The sequence below is a fragment of the Podarcis erhardii genome (genome assembly GCF_964252035.2).
Source record: "Podarcis erhardii genome assembly, chromosome: 5".
NCBI classification, from domain to species: Eukaryota; Metazoa; Chordata; class Lepidosauria; order Squamata; family Lacertidae; genus Podarcis; species Podarcis erhardii.
Window position 1 is genome coordinate 58978023 of NC_138509.1, and position 14962 is coordinate 58992984.

Sequence of the window (14962 nt, forward strand, 5' to 3'; positions counted from 1 at the left end):
TGTGTGTGTGTGTGTGAGAGAGAGAGAGAGAGAGAGAGAGAGAGCGCGCATTGTAAAGAAATAACTTGAGGGAGGCAGTGTATTCTTAGGTAGTTTCAGATGCTCTCAGCTCAAAGTTGTACAGTGGTACCTCAGGTTACATACGCTTCAGGTTACATATGCTTCAGGTTACAGACTCTGCTAACCCAGAATAGTGCTTCAGGTTAAGAACTTTGCTTCTGGATGAGAACAGAAATCGTGCTCCGGCGGCACAGCAGCAGCGGGAGGCCCCATTAGCTAAAGTGGTGCTTCAGGTTAAGAACAGTTTCAGGTTAAGTATGGACCTCCGGAACGAATTAAGTACTTAACCTGAGGTACCACTGTACATAGGTTATTTTTGCAGAAGCAGAATCCCACTGAGGTGCGAGCAGCTGCCTATTCCTGTTGTTGTCATCTTAGCAGAGATCAGTTATCGGATCTGGACAGCCACCTTGTGGGTTTTGAGTGAAATTGCAGTTGAGAATGAGCATTAATTTGAGTTCCTTTTGTTCCCGTTTTGCACCTAAAGCATAATGTATGAATGGGACCATTATATGCAACTTTATAGAATTTGTGTACATATAAAATTAGAAGATAAAGAGTAATAACCAGCCTGAAGAATTTGCCTGAATGAAATTTCATAGGACTCCATACATATGTTGCATTAGTTTTTATTCAAGGTAGCCACTTATTTCACTTGATAAAAAAGAATGGATGGGATGTATTGTCAAAGTATTTTAGCAGCAGCTTTATGCAGAGAATTAATCAGGTTTCTTTTTGGTGTATGGTACTGCTCCTGCAGGTCCTTAATAGCTGGCTTGAGGCTACCCAATTTTACAAGTGTTTAATCCATTTCCATTCTTTTGCTGGTGCAGATCTTTGCTTTTAGCTTCATATTTGAATTTGCAGTTCCTCCCTCCTGGAATCTCCCCTTGGACCATGAGTGTAGCTGGGGCGGGACAGCTGCCCCCCTAAATCAAATAAATCAATAAAAATACTTAACTGAGGTTCTGCCTCCCCTTAACATAAAGCCTTCCCTCCCTAACATAAATCCTGTCTACGGCCATGTCTTGGACCACTGAAGCCTGCTTTGTGCCCCACAAGTCTGATCACAAAAATCACACCCTGTCACTGCACCATCTCCCAGGAGCATGTACAAAGCCATGCCATAGGCTCCCTGGGATACCATAACCTTCAGTGAATATTATGAGCTACTGAAGCTCTTTTGAGACTTCAGGGCTGGTTAGTGCTAGTTTCTGGACTTCAGCGAGTTCCTCTGGGAAGATTCAGGTCAGCCCAATACATTTTGCTGTCTGAGGTGGAACAGCAATTGACCCGCACACCCAGGTCAAAGTGCATAGCATCCAAGGCAGGTCAAATTACAGAAGGGCCGTAGCTCAGTGGATGCATGTAGAAAGACAGGTTCAGTCCCTGGCATCTCAAAGTAGGGCTGGGCAAAGCTCCCTGCCTCAAATCCTAGAAAGTCAGTGCCAATCAGTGTGGGCAGAACGACTGGCGGAAAAAGCGGTTCAGAGACGGGGAAGGAACGAATCACTGAGCTTATAAAAAGCGGCCCGCGGCGAAAAAGAAGTACGAAGGCTCCCATAGGCTGGAGGTGGGAGGCTCTTGCCCAATAGGAGCTGCAGCTTTTCCAGCAGAGGACGCGCGCGGCGGCGGTCGCTTCCCGCGCTTCTGATTGGCCGGCTGCCTCAGGTGGGCGGGTCAGGTCGCCGCTTCCCTGAAACGTGCGCTGCGCAGCGGAGCTGAGGCACAGCCGGGTCCTTCTGCCCAGGAAGTGTCGGCGGCCGCGGCGGTGTTGGCGAGACGGGTGAGGTCGAGGTTGGACGTGGAAGGGGAGGCTCCGCCCTTTCGCCCTATTTGGGGCCGTAGGGCTTGTGGGCCGCTTGTGTAGAGGTAGGTGGGACGAGCCGGCGGCGCCTCCTCCTCCGCCGGCGGAGCTCTGTGGCTGCCCCGCAAGCTGAGCGCTGGTTCCGCCGGAGCCTCCGGGGTGCAGCTCGTCAAGGGCTGAATTCCCGTTTTTCTTTTCTTTTCCGGGAAGGGGCTGCTGTGCCGCGATGTGCGGAAGTGCAGCAGATGAAGCTTACCCGGCGCTGGGAGGATCTGATAAGAGAGCGCTTCACCTGCTGGATTTCTGCCTGCCATGGCGCAGGAGCCCCTCGGGGGAAGAGAGAAGAGGCTGGTCATTTTAACCTCCTTGTCTGGAGGAAGACATTTTGCCTGCCTCCGAAGTACTGAGCTAGCAGGCAGGAGCATCCCATGCTGTCCTGTTTTGCCCCTTTTGATTCACCCGGAGTGACCCAGGTAGTGACATTGCCAATATCAAATAAGTTGCAGAATATGATCTGGTCATTCCTCTCTCCACCTGAACGTGTTCCTCTCGTGTTGCAGATGCACCCCGCATTCTTGGATGCTGTATTCTGAGTATCACTTAATGGGGGCTGCTTGTTCCTTGTCACCCTGGACCTACCCTTCCAGAGTAGCTAAAGAGGATTACAAGAATGGATTCTCTCTGTGCCTTTGATGCATGTTTATGGATATATATTTTAATATGTGCTTGCAATTGTGGGTGTATAAAATAAATTATTAGGCCAGATTAATTAGCACAGACTGTTTGCATGCCTTTTGGTATATATGGCATAGGGTTACAGGGGATGTTTCCCCACCCTGACTCCCAGGTGGCTGCAGTTGTTGTTGTTTGCAAAAGGAGGAGATGCTTTTGAGGAGCTTCCCCATGGCTCTGCAGCTCTTGGGACAATTTGTGTGTTGGCTCTCCCTATCATGCAGGTTCTGGGGCCTCAGTGGGGCAAAAGTGACACCTGTTGTAGGTATCTGTTTCTCATGACTTGCCCAGTCATCGTGAATGCAGTTCCTTTGCATGGGGGGATGTGGGCCCTTCCCTTCCCAAAGGTCATCTCTGTTGTTTCCTTCACACTAGGGATGGGGAAGAGTTGACTATTTTTATTGTTCTTTTTTGTGTTCCTCTCAACCTTCACATCTACAGTATGCAGGTTCCAGAGCGTGAGAGTGGAGCGACCACAGGGAATGGACTGGACAGCCCCACAGCTTCCAATTCCCAACCAGTTTCCCCTTTGTCACCCAAGCCCCCTTCCTTGGATCTCTTCAATCTAGTAGTATCCTACAAGCGACTGGAGCTGTACTTGGAACCACTGCAGGATATTGCGGAAGGGGTGTGGTTCCTCCTCAGGTTGGTGCCCAACTACTTAGTTGCACCTTGTGGGTGATGGTTGTGGTGGAGCTAGAGAAATTTTTGTTGTTGTCTCCTGCCATGTTGGAGGCCAGAAAAGCACAGGCTCTTTGGGAGTCTCACTTTTGCAAGTGGGAGAAAAAAGAGAGAAGACGAAGAGTCCTGGCCAAATACTTAATTCCACTTGTTCTAAGAGACACCAAGCATTCAGCATGGGAAACGCTGTGTGCAGTTGGGCTTAAACAAGATATGCTGCTGCATTTGTGACTTGGCTAGTGTCTGTGGCTGATTACAACATTCCCCCATTTTAAAAAATACCCTACCCTTACCTTGCTTTTGTCTTCATTGAATCTAATTTGATTTATTATTTATATACCGTTTTTCTGTGCTCGAGGCAAGTTAATGTACTCCATGACCTGAGACTTAAACTTAGGCTTGCCCTTTCCATCTCCACCATTCTCATGTTCATACCTCATTTGTACAGCTAAATATCCTTTTGGCGTGGCAATAAATGCTTGATCATGTATGTTTCACAGCTGGCAGATGCCTCTCTGCTCCCTCCTTACTTGCCTGGGCCTCAACTTTCTGCTGCTGACTCTTAGTGAAGGTGAGAAATGTTGGACCTTTGTGCTGGGGACCCAATAGGCCTCCTTTCAGGTATGATGTGAGCCTTGGGGGATTGATCCTGTGGGGAATAGAATATGTTATTGGTGGCAGATTATGAGGGCTAGCAGAACCAATTGTGAGAGGTAGTAAGGAAATGGAGTGACTGGCAGGCAGATGGGCCTCCTTTCAGGTGGTTTATGGGGTAGTACATAGGAAGCTGCCTTATATCAAGTCAGACCATTGATATGTCACGCTCATTATTGTTGACAGTGACTGGCAGCAGTTTTCCAGGTGTTGAGAAAGAAGACATTCCCTCTCCTACCTGGAGATACCAGGGATTGAAACTGGGACCGTCTCTGTTCAAAGCAAACGCTCTACCACTGAGCTATAGGTGATAGTGGTACAGGTGTGTTGTGACTGGCCAAACAGTGGGGTGGTAAAATGATCTCTGCATCTATTCCACTTTTCATTCCAGCTGCGTGGTATGGTCTTTGCGTCCTGCTGGTCTCGGTGCCAGCCTTGCTGGGCTACCTGCAGGAGACATGCCGCATCCGTCTGAGTGAAGAAGAGCTGGCACGTCGTAGGTACCACAGTGTGCGGCGTGAGGATGTGAGGAAAGTTCAGCTTGCACGACATGAGGCTGTGGCTGAAGTGAAGGGCTTGTAAGTGCTCATTGTGTTTTTTTCTTGTTTGATTTTTGTAACCATTTTTCTGTATTTTGTGTGGATATTTCCATTGTAGATAAGTAATGTGCAATTGTTACCCTGAATAATGGGAGCAATTTAGCCTGCAGAACTAATTTAGTGACCCTTCTGTGTCACAATTTGTGTGGTATTCCACCATTCCCCTTCTTTTGTCTTCTATGATTTCAGCCTCTTCACTTACAATGTCTTTTTCATTTATTTTTGACCAGCTGATTTTTCCTTTTGAGTTTTTATTTCTCCCAATCATTTGTGTGTGTTTTTTAACACAAGGATATTTCAGGTGCACAACTACATAGCTCTGAAGCTGTGCCCAGTAGGGCACAATAATCCATTTCTTCTTCTTCTTCCTCAACCATGCACTTGTGCACTTGAAGAGCTGTGCACAACTGCACAGAGTTGATCTTTTAATGTTTAAGTAAACAGCTGCACAGGCACTAGCACAGGCCAGTGTGTGTCATGGAGGCTTTTTTGGGGGTGGGCAGACAGTGTCTTCCCAAATGGACCCTATCACGGATACTGCCCACAGCATTCTAACAAATGCATTACGCAGTTGGCCAGCAACACAGGCATTTGTGTCAAATCTTAGTGGTTGAGGGGGAAGGTTGGGACTATATTTCAGGATAGTCCATATGCTATTGCAGGTGCTAATCATTTCATCATTGCTGTGGGGCAAGAATTGTGTCATGACTGGGGGGAATATAATTGCACAGTAACGTTGCGTGTGTGGAAGATGGTGGTGACCCCACTTTTAAGAAACTCTGGGAGAGCAGTGCTGACTCCTCCTCTAGATTAGCTACCTTCCAAGGTGCTTTACTGCACTACTGCCGTTCACCCTTTGGGGGCATTGCACACCCTTGCTAGTTGGGAGTGTGGCTCTAGGAGGAAGAGTTACTAAGCATTTACATGACTCTCCTGCCCAAGCCGCAAAGTATGCATCCTCCTTCCAGGACAGTGGATCGATTTCAATCACCAGGCAAGAAGCCTCATTTTTAAATCATTGATTTTAATCAACTTTTCCATTTGTACAGTTATTTTCCCCCAAGAAATGGGTGTTTTTGCTGCTCGATAGAGCTATTAAAACATATTGATTTACAGCTAAATGTAACCGTTACTTCAGATTTACTACATTTATTACCTACTTATGAGGAAGACACACTACTGGTGCATCCTTTTGTTTAAGAAATAATGGATTTTGATTATTATTATTCTTTAAAAATATGTTTTTTTTATTAACATGTTGTATTACTTCAGCATCTCTGTACAGCCAAGGATTTGCAAGTCAAATTTTACAAGACGTCAGAATTTACCTATGCCAAGGACTGACGGTTAACTGCTCTGATAGATGTTTTATCAGGACATAACACTTTATCAGAGTGCTGTGAATTCAGAAAGTGGCTCAGTTTTTGAAACCTGCAACTTAGATAGGGAGAAGTAGCTGGAATCCAAGGGCAAGTTCTCCTTTTCCCCGTTACTTCCCTACCCAAAGCTGACCATGCCAGTAGGGACTTTGTCAGCATTTTGCACAAGGCATTGGAGCCTGATAGCCAACCCATCCATCATATGACTCGCTGAGTTGTAGCCAGTGAACTCAAATCTCTTTCTTTATGGGAGTCTGCATTCTTTCATCTAAAAGTTAAGAGCAGAGGTGCCATGTTACTACATGCCCCTTTAGTATATAGGGTCCAGGCAAGCCGTGGTTAGGATTGCACTGTTAGTTTTGCGGCAACTCTTAAGTTAGTTGTCATTATTCAGATTTGTAGCTATAGGAAAGAGATGCCCAAGATTGCCTCAGCAGTGGATGTGAACCCAGGGTCTCCTATACTCCACAGACAAGAGTGCTGGACTCCAAATCATGCTGGCTTTTATCCCTCTTGTTAAACTTAGACAGTTGCTTTCTGTATTCAACTTGCCTGCCTGCCTGGAGCTAGCTGGCATAGGAGGTTCATCCTATGCAGGGCTCATCCTAACTATGCCCTGTGTGGATGAGGGAATCTTCTGTTGCACTTCAACCCTTGTCTTGAACTGAATGAGGGGCTGGGGATCACTTTTCTCCATTTGTGAAGCAGCTTGGGCATAGGTAGATGCAGCGGCTGTGAGGTTGTGCGCAAAGGGGCCTGAGGAACATGTTTAAATTTGCTGTGATCTCCTTTTCCAGCTTAATCCAATTAGAGGCCCTATTGAGCCGGCTGTGTGGCAGATGTGAGGCTGTCTATCGCGTCATCTACTGGGAGAACCCTTCACTTTCTTCACAGTGAGTGTTGCCTTAGGACTACTTTGTGGAAGCTAGGTGTCATGGGCTGGTTGGATGTAGAGGAATAGTGGGAGGAACCAGCTGGGGAACCCTCAAGGGAAGAAGGCTCAGAGCCCTGGGATTGGTGGTGTGATGATGATGATGTTGATGAGTGGTCGGAGGGAGGAGGAGGTGTTGGAAGCTGAACAGGTAACAGGGCTTAGTGAGCTGGGAGAGTCTGTGACAGACAGATATCCAGAATCAGGGGCAGAAGCTGAAACAGGAGAGGAGGGAAGCCAAGAGGCAGAGAGAGTCTGGCTGGGGAAGGTGGCAGGGTGTCTCCCCCTCCTGCTGCGACAGACTCCCCTCCCTCCAGGTCTCCCAGAAAGAGGTGTGAAAAAGGTGGAGGAGAAGTTAGTTTTGTGCTGGTGCAGTCTCAGATTGCTTGGGGAAAACCCTGGAGAGGAGGGAACTAAGGCAGCTGTGAGCAGATGGGGACCTTCAGCCTTAGCAACTGCTTCATAGGGGCAAGACCTGCCGGAGATGAGTTGCATTGCTCATTAGGCAGATCCTGCTTTTCCTAATAAGGAGTTAGCTCCAACTTGTTTGGTGTTATTTACTGCCAGCTCGCTCCTGTCACTGGGACATTGCTGCCTTGCTGCTTTGGGGGGTTTGCAGGCTTGTTTACTGGGTCACTTTATAGGGGTACGGGGTCCCTGCCTTCCCCCTCATATTGGGCAGGTGTCCATGCCCATATATATCGTGGCTGGTGTTCATGGGGAAGCTATCTGGCTGAACAGGTTTGTCCAGATTGAGGGGAGGTTATTTGCTTGAAAGGTAGGCAAAGGGAGGTGATGTCATCATCATCATCATTTTATATGTAAGCCGTCTGTCCACAGTTAAAACAATGCTCAAGGCGGCTTACAGTATGAAAAGATTTACACATTACTGTGGGCCCCCCACACCCCTGGCCTGATACCTCTCAGGTATTTCCTCTGACTCACTGTTGTCAGCAGGTGTGTCCTCTGCATCACGGGATTGCCAGAGACGCTTGGGGGATCCCCAAACATAGCAAAGGAGTCATAAAAATAAACAAAACACATCAAAAACCACATAACCAAACTGAACAATTTCCACATAAAAATAAAGATACAAAAAATTCATATCAATAACAGTAAAAACTCCCGACAAAACTTTCCCCAAAATACCCCAGTCCTTTCTGGGCAGCAGCAGCAGCAGTTCTTATGAAGCCTGTTAGAGCCGCCCTAGGACAGGTGGAGAGAGGCAGGAACAAGTCTCTCAGGCTCCCCCTAGATGCTCTCTGTTCCATATCCAAGAATAATGGGGGGCTGGACAGGCTTGAGGTGCTCTCAAGGCACCTGGCTGTCATCCTGATGCCCAGATGTGTCATGCCCCTTCTGCTCCTTTTTTTGCCCAGGTTTTATGGGATGCTGATGGCTTCCGTTTGTGCTCTCTACCTGCTGCCCTTATGTTGGGTCTTTGTGCTGCTCAATAATGCCCTTTTCTTGGGTAACGTGGCATTTTATCAAGGTAAGAGATTGCTCTTCTCTCCTGTACCATTCTGTTCCATGGGAACCTTGGGGAAGTAAGCTGCAGCAGCTGACTGGAGACAGGGTGCCCAGGGTCAAGGCTTTCTTTGCTGTAGATCTGTGCACCCCTGCTGCAGCCCTATCTTATTCCAAATTAGGGCAACAGTGTGAAGCTGCTAGCAAATTTTGATGAGAGAGGAAAAAATGCATCTCTTCTGTGCTGCCCCAGTCCCATAAACAAGCTCTTTAGCATTCAAGAGACCTGAGTAGTCACTCTGTTCCTTGGGCACAGCTTAGTAGTGGAAGATTTTTCCATTTAGAGGTGTCCCAGTGGGGAAGCACATCTTGGGATGCTAAGGATAAACTGCCTGTTGCAGAAAACGGGGGGTTATCACAAGGGAGACAGTCCTTTGCTGGAAAACAGTTTTGGTGTGTGTTGTGAACATTTGCCCTCTGAATGCATTTCATTCTGGAATTTTGTTTGTGTGGGATGGTGGCAGGGAAGAGTGAAAACAGGCATGAACCTATTCAGAGCACAGCTCTTTTCACAGTGCCCACTCAGAGTGAAGGCACTGCTTCCTGGCCTCACTTTGAATAGGTTTTGTGAGGATGCTGGAGCAGTGGCCAAGGGGCTGTGAATATCAGCAACCAGTTGCAACCCACCCCCAAACAACACAAATACCGTAAGTGGTGGAGAATATTTACTGTAGTGGTAGATAGCCTTTTCCCCTGTCAACTGAGGAGCTATGGGGTTATAGACAGTTCTGTCTGGGGGTGAGATTAGTGCTAGAGAACTGTGGGGTATTCAGGTAGGCCTACTAGTGTTTTAAATACCATTAGCTACATTGGACATTGGTTGCTTGTGTGCCAGTATCGACTTCTTGGGTGTTTGGGTTGGAGATAGGCTTGAATGCCATGCTGTTCCTCCAGTGCTGAAAGCCTGTGCTGTTTACTGCAACCATTACCCTTTTCCTCTCCCTCCCTAGTCTTGCTGGAGCTGAAGTCTGCTGTAGAGCAGCGTTTGGGCCTCAAGCCCGTTGCTAGGATTCCAGAGCCAGTGGAGCTGGATGCTGGAGAAGTTGGGTCTGGATCCCTGCCGGACCGGACACCTACGCCCACTAGTACTGAGGTAAGGCATGGTAGAAGAATAGATGGGTCTGTGTTGCCCACTTCCAAGTAGAGTGAGAATTGATATGCTCATCCAATGTGCCCAGAGAGTGTTGCTTTATCTTTTGGAAATGCCTGAGGTCATAGATCATCCTGGCCTGCATAACAGTCTTATTAGCTGGTGGCTTTGTAGTTGATTCCAGATCTACAGTCCTAGGGAATGTGTTCCAGGCCGGAGCACAGAAGACAAACTTCCATCTTGCTTCTGTTGGTTGTGGTTCCATATATCTCTCCGCCACCCTTCCCAGTCTTCTATAGGATATGGAATGATGGAAACTGCGGCCCTCCATAAGTTGTTGGACTCCGATCCCCACCAGCTCCAGCTGGTCTGGTCAGTGATGCTGTCCAACAACACTTGGAGGACCACAAGCCATAGTGTGCAAATTAAGGTCCCGATGGGAGTGGCAGACATTTTTTGAAAGGGGCAAAGCTATGAATCTTGGATGAAAACCTCCCAGACCCTGTTCCCAATCTTGGCCCTGGAGAAGTAGGGCCTCAGTTTTGCCTACACAGGTAGGGCAGCTGCCATCCTTGTTCTGTCCCCTTCTTGCTACTTTTCAGAGTTCCCAAACTTTTTAGTTGCAGCTGGTTATGGGGAGGTGCACCTGGAACCTACTGTTGAAATGTAGAGCCTCAAAAATTGTGCCTGGCTTAATTTTCTCCAGTTGGTGCTTAAAAGTATAGTAATGTTTTCAGCTTGTCCCCGTCTCTTTTTTTTTAACAACTTAGCTAAGTTTACATGAAAATGCCCTTCTCTCCCTTCACACAGCTCTTCAGGCAGTCTTCACTGCTTGTTCCTGTGTTTTCCCTTTGTGCTGCCCATTAAGGCATTTCAGGATCTGCATACCAGCATTGTTTGGGGTCTTGTGTATTACAAACTACCATAGTAATAAACAACTGTGTCTAGGCAGGAGGGGAAATGCATCCTCGTAGCTTTCATGTTACTCTTGCATTGGGGTAGCTGGAATGGGATGGGGCCATCTGTGTAGCACCCCTCTTGGATTCATTTACCACTGTTACAAGGACTGGTGGGCCTTGCTTCCTTAGTCTTGTAACATCAGAACAGCCAATGGCCCATCTAGTCCGGCATCCTGTTCTCACAGTGGCCAACCAGATGACTGTGGGAAGCCAGCAAGCAGGATTTGAGCAGAAGAGCACCTGCCCCTCCTGTGGTTTCCAGCAACTTTCATTCAGAAGCATTGCTGCCTCCAGTTGTAACGTTGTTTGCTTCCCCCATAGGATCTGACTCCTGGCAGTGTGGAGGAAGCAGAGGAGGCAGAGCCTGATGATGAGTTCAAGGATGCTATTGAGGTATGTGCCCTGAGAGAGCCGCCTAGGGCTTGGACTGATCTGTGCTGTGGTGGAGTCAGGTGATGCTGCTAGGCCAGCAAGTTTAAGGGGACACCCTTCATCCTGTCACTGAAGGGCCATGAGTGGCAGCACATCAGAGTCCATGTCTGTGATGCAGTGAACATGTTGGTATGGGGAAGAGAGAGAAATAGGGGACTTGAGACAGTGCACTTTTCTGGAAATGGGTACACCATAGAAGGTGAAGGCTAGCTTGGGCTGGGCTCTTTTGGACATCATCTCTTGTCTTTTCTCTTTGCTGCGGGAGCAGGAGACCCAGCTGCTAGTAATGGTGAGTGCGGGAGCTGGGCCACCCTGCCTTTGAGCCAAAACTCACTTCAGTTGCTCATGCAGAGTTGATGTCTTTGCTGTGTTCTTTGCCCTGATTGTGCCCACCTTCCCAAGCTGGAAAACCTGGCTGCAACCCACCAGCTTAGCATTTTGTGTGTTGCCCATGGTTAGCCCAGCCTTTCCTTGTCTTCAGCGCTTTGTCAGTGGGCGGTGCCCCCCAGTACGCCCTTGTCCTCCTGCCCCAGAGTAGGCACTGTGTGAACCAGCCGCTCCTTGACAAGCTTCCCTCTCCACCTGCCCAGGAGGATGACGATGTCTCCCACTGCTCAGCGGAATTCGACATGGGCCTTCCTGACAACCCCTTCATGATGAGCAAGAACGAGGTGATTCGCAGCAGGGTGTCACGGCTGACAGAGCGGCTGCGGAAGCGCTACCCAACCAACAATCTCGGTACAGGATTTGGGAGGGTGTGTGGAAGTGGCAAGAGTGGATGGTGCCGTGGGACATGTTGTCTTGTTGGGACTGAAGCGGGAACTGTGTAGATGAGCTTTCCTCAACCTGGTGAGGAAACCTGGTGCCCTTCAGATGCTTTAGCCTGCAGCTCCAACCAGCATGGTCTTGTTGGTTTGGGCTAATGGGGCTGTAATCCAAAACATCGGGGGGGGGGGCACCAGGTTGTGGAAGGGGGGGTGGAGAAGATTGGCAGAATGGGAAGACTCTGACCCAGTTGCTGCCACAGAGGAGGCCTGCCTGATGTTAGATGCCAGAAACATGCCATTGTTCTTGGTGCTTTAAAAATATGTGTGCTGAGGTCGCTTCTGATGGTGAAATATTGTTGCAGATGAATCATTTTACAGGCAAGGTGTGGGTGGGGTGGGGTTAAGTACTAACATTTTTACAAAAAGCCCCTTAACTCCCTTTTTTTCATTACCTCCGGAAACTGGGCTTGTGAGTTCCTACTTGCCAGTGTAACATGTCATTCTGCCCTGAGAGAGAGGTATGAGCAAGCCTGCTTAGTGGACCTGAGGGGTTACCGTATTTGTATCAGGCCCAAGTCTTTGTTCCTATTCCAAGTCTAGCACTTGATCACTTATGCCACACTGGAATCTCATCCTGATGATGCCAAATTCCACATTTGTATGGGTTACAGCCATCTCTGCTCTTGGCACAACTTTGTGGAGTGGAGGATTGACATCACCTGGGAGGTGCAGTGTGCAGACCCATTTCAAATCTCCTTGGATCAAGGGTCCTGAAGACAGCCCTCAGTGGGATGCCCTCTTGGCACGTGGTCCCACCTGGATGAGCCTCCTGGACTGCCTAGTGGGGCAGTAGGTTATGTTGGGGCTTTTAGTAGGAAAGGACTGTGGGCAGACGTTGGGGGCAGGGCAATATTTCTATGCAGTTTGGTGGAAGAAGAGGCACCAGGTTTGACCGATACATGTTTCTTTTCTGATTTTCCACAGGGAACTGTGCAAGCTGTTCAGCCACTTTCTCTGTGTTAAAGAAGAGGGTGAGTCTCTGGCCCAGCATGCCCCCAACTACTCCTTTCCCATTTCCTGCTCCACACCTTGTGGATCTCAAGCCTGACCTCTGGTCAGCAGTGAATGACCTTCTTGAATCCTTGCATTTGAAGGAATGGCTTCCTGGGACCTTGTTTCTATAGCTGTGTTTGTCTCTCTTTCCTTCCCTCCAGCGGAGCTGCAGCAATTGTGGGAACAGTTTCTGCTCCAGGTGCTGTTCCTTCAAAGTTCCCAAGAGCTACATGGGGGCTACAGGTGAGTGAGGAGTGGGAGAGCGAGAGATGGCCTTTCTGGCAGGCAGCTTGGGAGGCTACTCCTCCTCCTTTGTGCGCTTGCTGTTTCCCTTCTGGGGGAATCGCTGGGTGTAATTCTCACTGTTTCTAATTAATGCTACAGTGGGGAGGTAGCAGAGGAAAGAGGCTTTCTCTCTTTTGGGGGGGGGGTGTCTGAGGGTTAATGAAACGCTTGTTGGGTTCTGTGGGTGGAAAGCTGCACAGTCCTTGGCCGAGTCTCTGACCAGTGCTTTCTACCGCAGCCCCTGATGCCCAGCGGGAGACCGTCTTTGTCTGCGGGCAGTGCAACCAAGCGCTCGTCAAGTGAGAAGCCAATCTGGAGCCCTGCCCTCTGTGGAATTCGCTCTGCGTCTCACCCCGTATTTGCTGATACTTGCGGGGAGCGAAGCAACAGCACCGTGCACTCCTTCCACTCTTCCCTGTACATCTAATAGGAAAGGGGCTGCCACGTGTGCCCCCTCCCTCTGTGAGCAGCTGGCGAGAGGTCCTGCACTCATGATTAACTGCATAGTAGGAGACTCGTGCACTAGACTACTGTAGGCTCTCACTCCTTCCTCGGCCTTGAAGCAAAAAAGTCCTTTGCCCCCATTTCCCCCATTTTCCCTAGGAAGCTGGCCTTCCCCACCTCGCAAGGTGGCTCATGGTATCTGGACTGCCAGATGTGTCTGTGTCTTGTGTTTCACTACTGAGCGAGGTGCTGCGTGTTTGGAAGGGGAAGCTGGGTCTTCCTCTGGGTGGCATCTGTAAGTTGGCTCTGCTGTGTAAAGAAGGCAGACGTGTGATTGTGTTATGCAGCTGGACCTGTTTCCTATCCCTGTGTCAGATACGGACGACATCTCTTCCCTCCCCACCATTGATTTTGCTCTTTCTAGATAGCTTTTAGCCAAAGCTCTTCAGTCTGGCCCAACCTGGACCTGGCATTCTCCTTCCCTTTGACGCTTTGCTGTGTTGGAGGGAGCAGAAGCTGCTACAGCCAATGGGAGTTCATCACAAAGCTCAGCTGGAGGATTGAGGCAATTGCCTTGTGATGTGGATCTTTTCTACAGGAGAGGAGAGGTTTTTTGTTGTTCTTATTTTTGCTGCTCTCTAGCAGACTTACCCACACGCACACATGCATATATATAAATATATATATATATGACCAATAAATAGCGTCCTTGGAAAGTGGAGCCAGTGCTCCTAGTGTCTGAAATGGCTTTTGATGTGATGAAGGCGGAATGGGCAACAGGGGTCCTAGTTATGCATAAAGCTTGCTGTGGAGCCTTAGGAGTGTATCTGCAAGGTGAAATAATCAAATCTGGGGGTGCTAGATGGAGCAAATTAAACAAGGCATCTGGGGGCAGCAGGGCAGAAGAAGGGAGACTGGAGCAGAACCACTGTGGTTTGAGAAATAGAGGCTATAGTCTATTGAGGCAGGTGGGATGGAGAGCTGTAGAGGAGGCATGGATGTTGGCCTAGTTCCTGTACAATGTGTAAAGATGGACTAATGTTGCAGACTGGACCACAGTAAGTGGGGAGGTGTACTGGGAGTGCATGGCGACTCATTTTCCAGCTCTTTGGGGTGAAGCATTTTTAATTGGGGGTGGGGGGCACGAACACGCACAAGATACAAAACCAGACTGGAAATGGATTCAGGCCAAACAAAAGGTACGTTTTCACATGATATAGAATACAGCTCCTGGAATTCATCACTAAGAGATGTGATGGCTGGTAGCTTAAGTAGCTTAAGTAGCTTAAGTAGCTTAAAAATTGTGCAGGGAGGCTCTGCAAGTACAGGGGTCTCCCCACATCAGATGTTCACCCTCCGTGTGAGTGATGGGCCTTGGCTCACTTTCTTCCCACTTGCTAGGGATGGAAGAGGAGTTCAGTTCCATATGTATCTGAAGCCAAATGGTATCAAATCCACACTTTCCAAAACAATTCATGAACTGAAAGACAGCGATCCTTTGAAATTCACACTTAGCCAAATTTCGTGATGCAGTTCTCCAGCCAAGCAATGTTTAGAGAAAT

General features: G+C 48.5%; 1 protein-coding gene across 5 annotated transcripts; it reads left to right on the top strand.

The window, feature by feature from the left end:
- Positions 1 to 1731: 1731 nt before the first annotated feature.
- ZFYVE27 (zinc finger FYVE-type containing 27) lies at positions 1732 to 14121 on the top strand. 5 transcript variants are annotated; one of them, XM_081863871.1, is made up of 13 exons: positions 1732 to 1932; positions 3041 to 3244; positions 3781 to 3851; positions 4326 to 4512; positions 6710 to 6805; positions 8223 to 8335; positions 9321 to 9463; positions 10741 to 10812; positions 11120 to 11140; positions 11442 to 11589; positions 12603 to 12649; positions 12833 to 12914; positions 13195 to 14121. In XM_081863871.1, exons 2-13 carry the CDS (start codon positions 3042 to 3044, stop codon positions 13257 to 13259), a joined length of 1248 nt encoding a protein of 415 aa, XP_081719997.1. In that variant the 5' UTR covers positions 1732 to 1932; position 3041; the 3' UTR covers positions 13260 to 14121. The 5 variants fall into 5 exon arrangements, with proteins under 5 accessions (XP_081719997.1, XP_081720000.1, XP_081719999.1 ...); XM_081863873.1 differs by having other exon boundaries at positions 1743 to 1846; XM_081863872.1 differs by lacking the exon at positions 1732 to 1932 and adding an exon at positions 1961 to 2340.
- Positions 14122 to 14962: the final 841 nt, after the last annotated feature.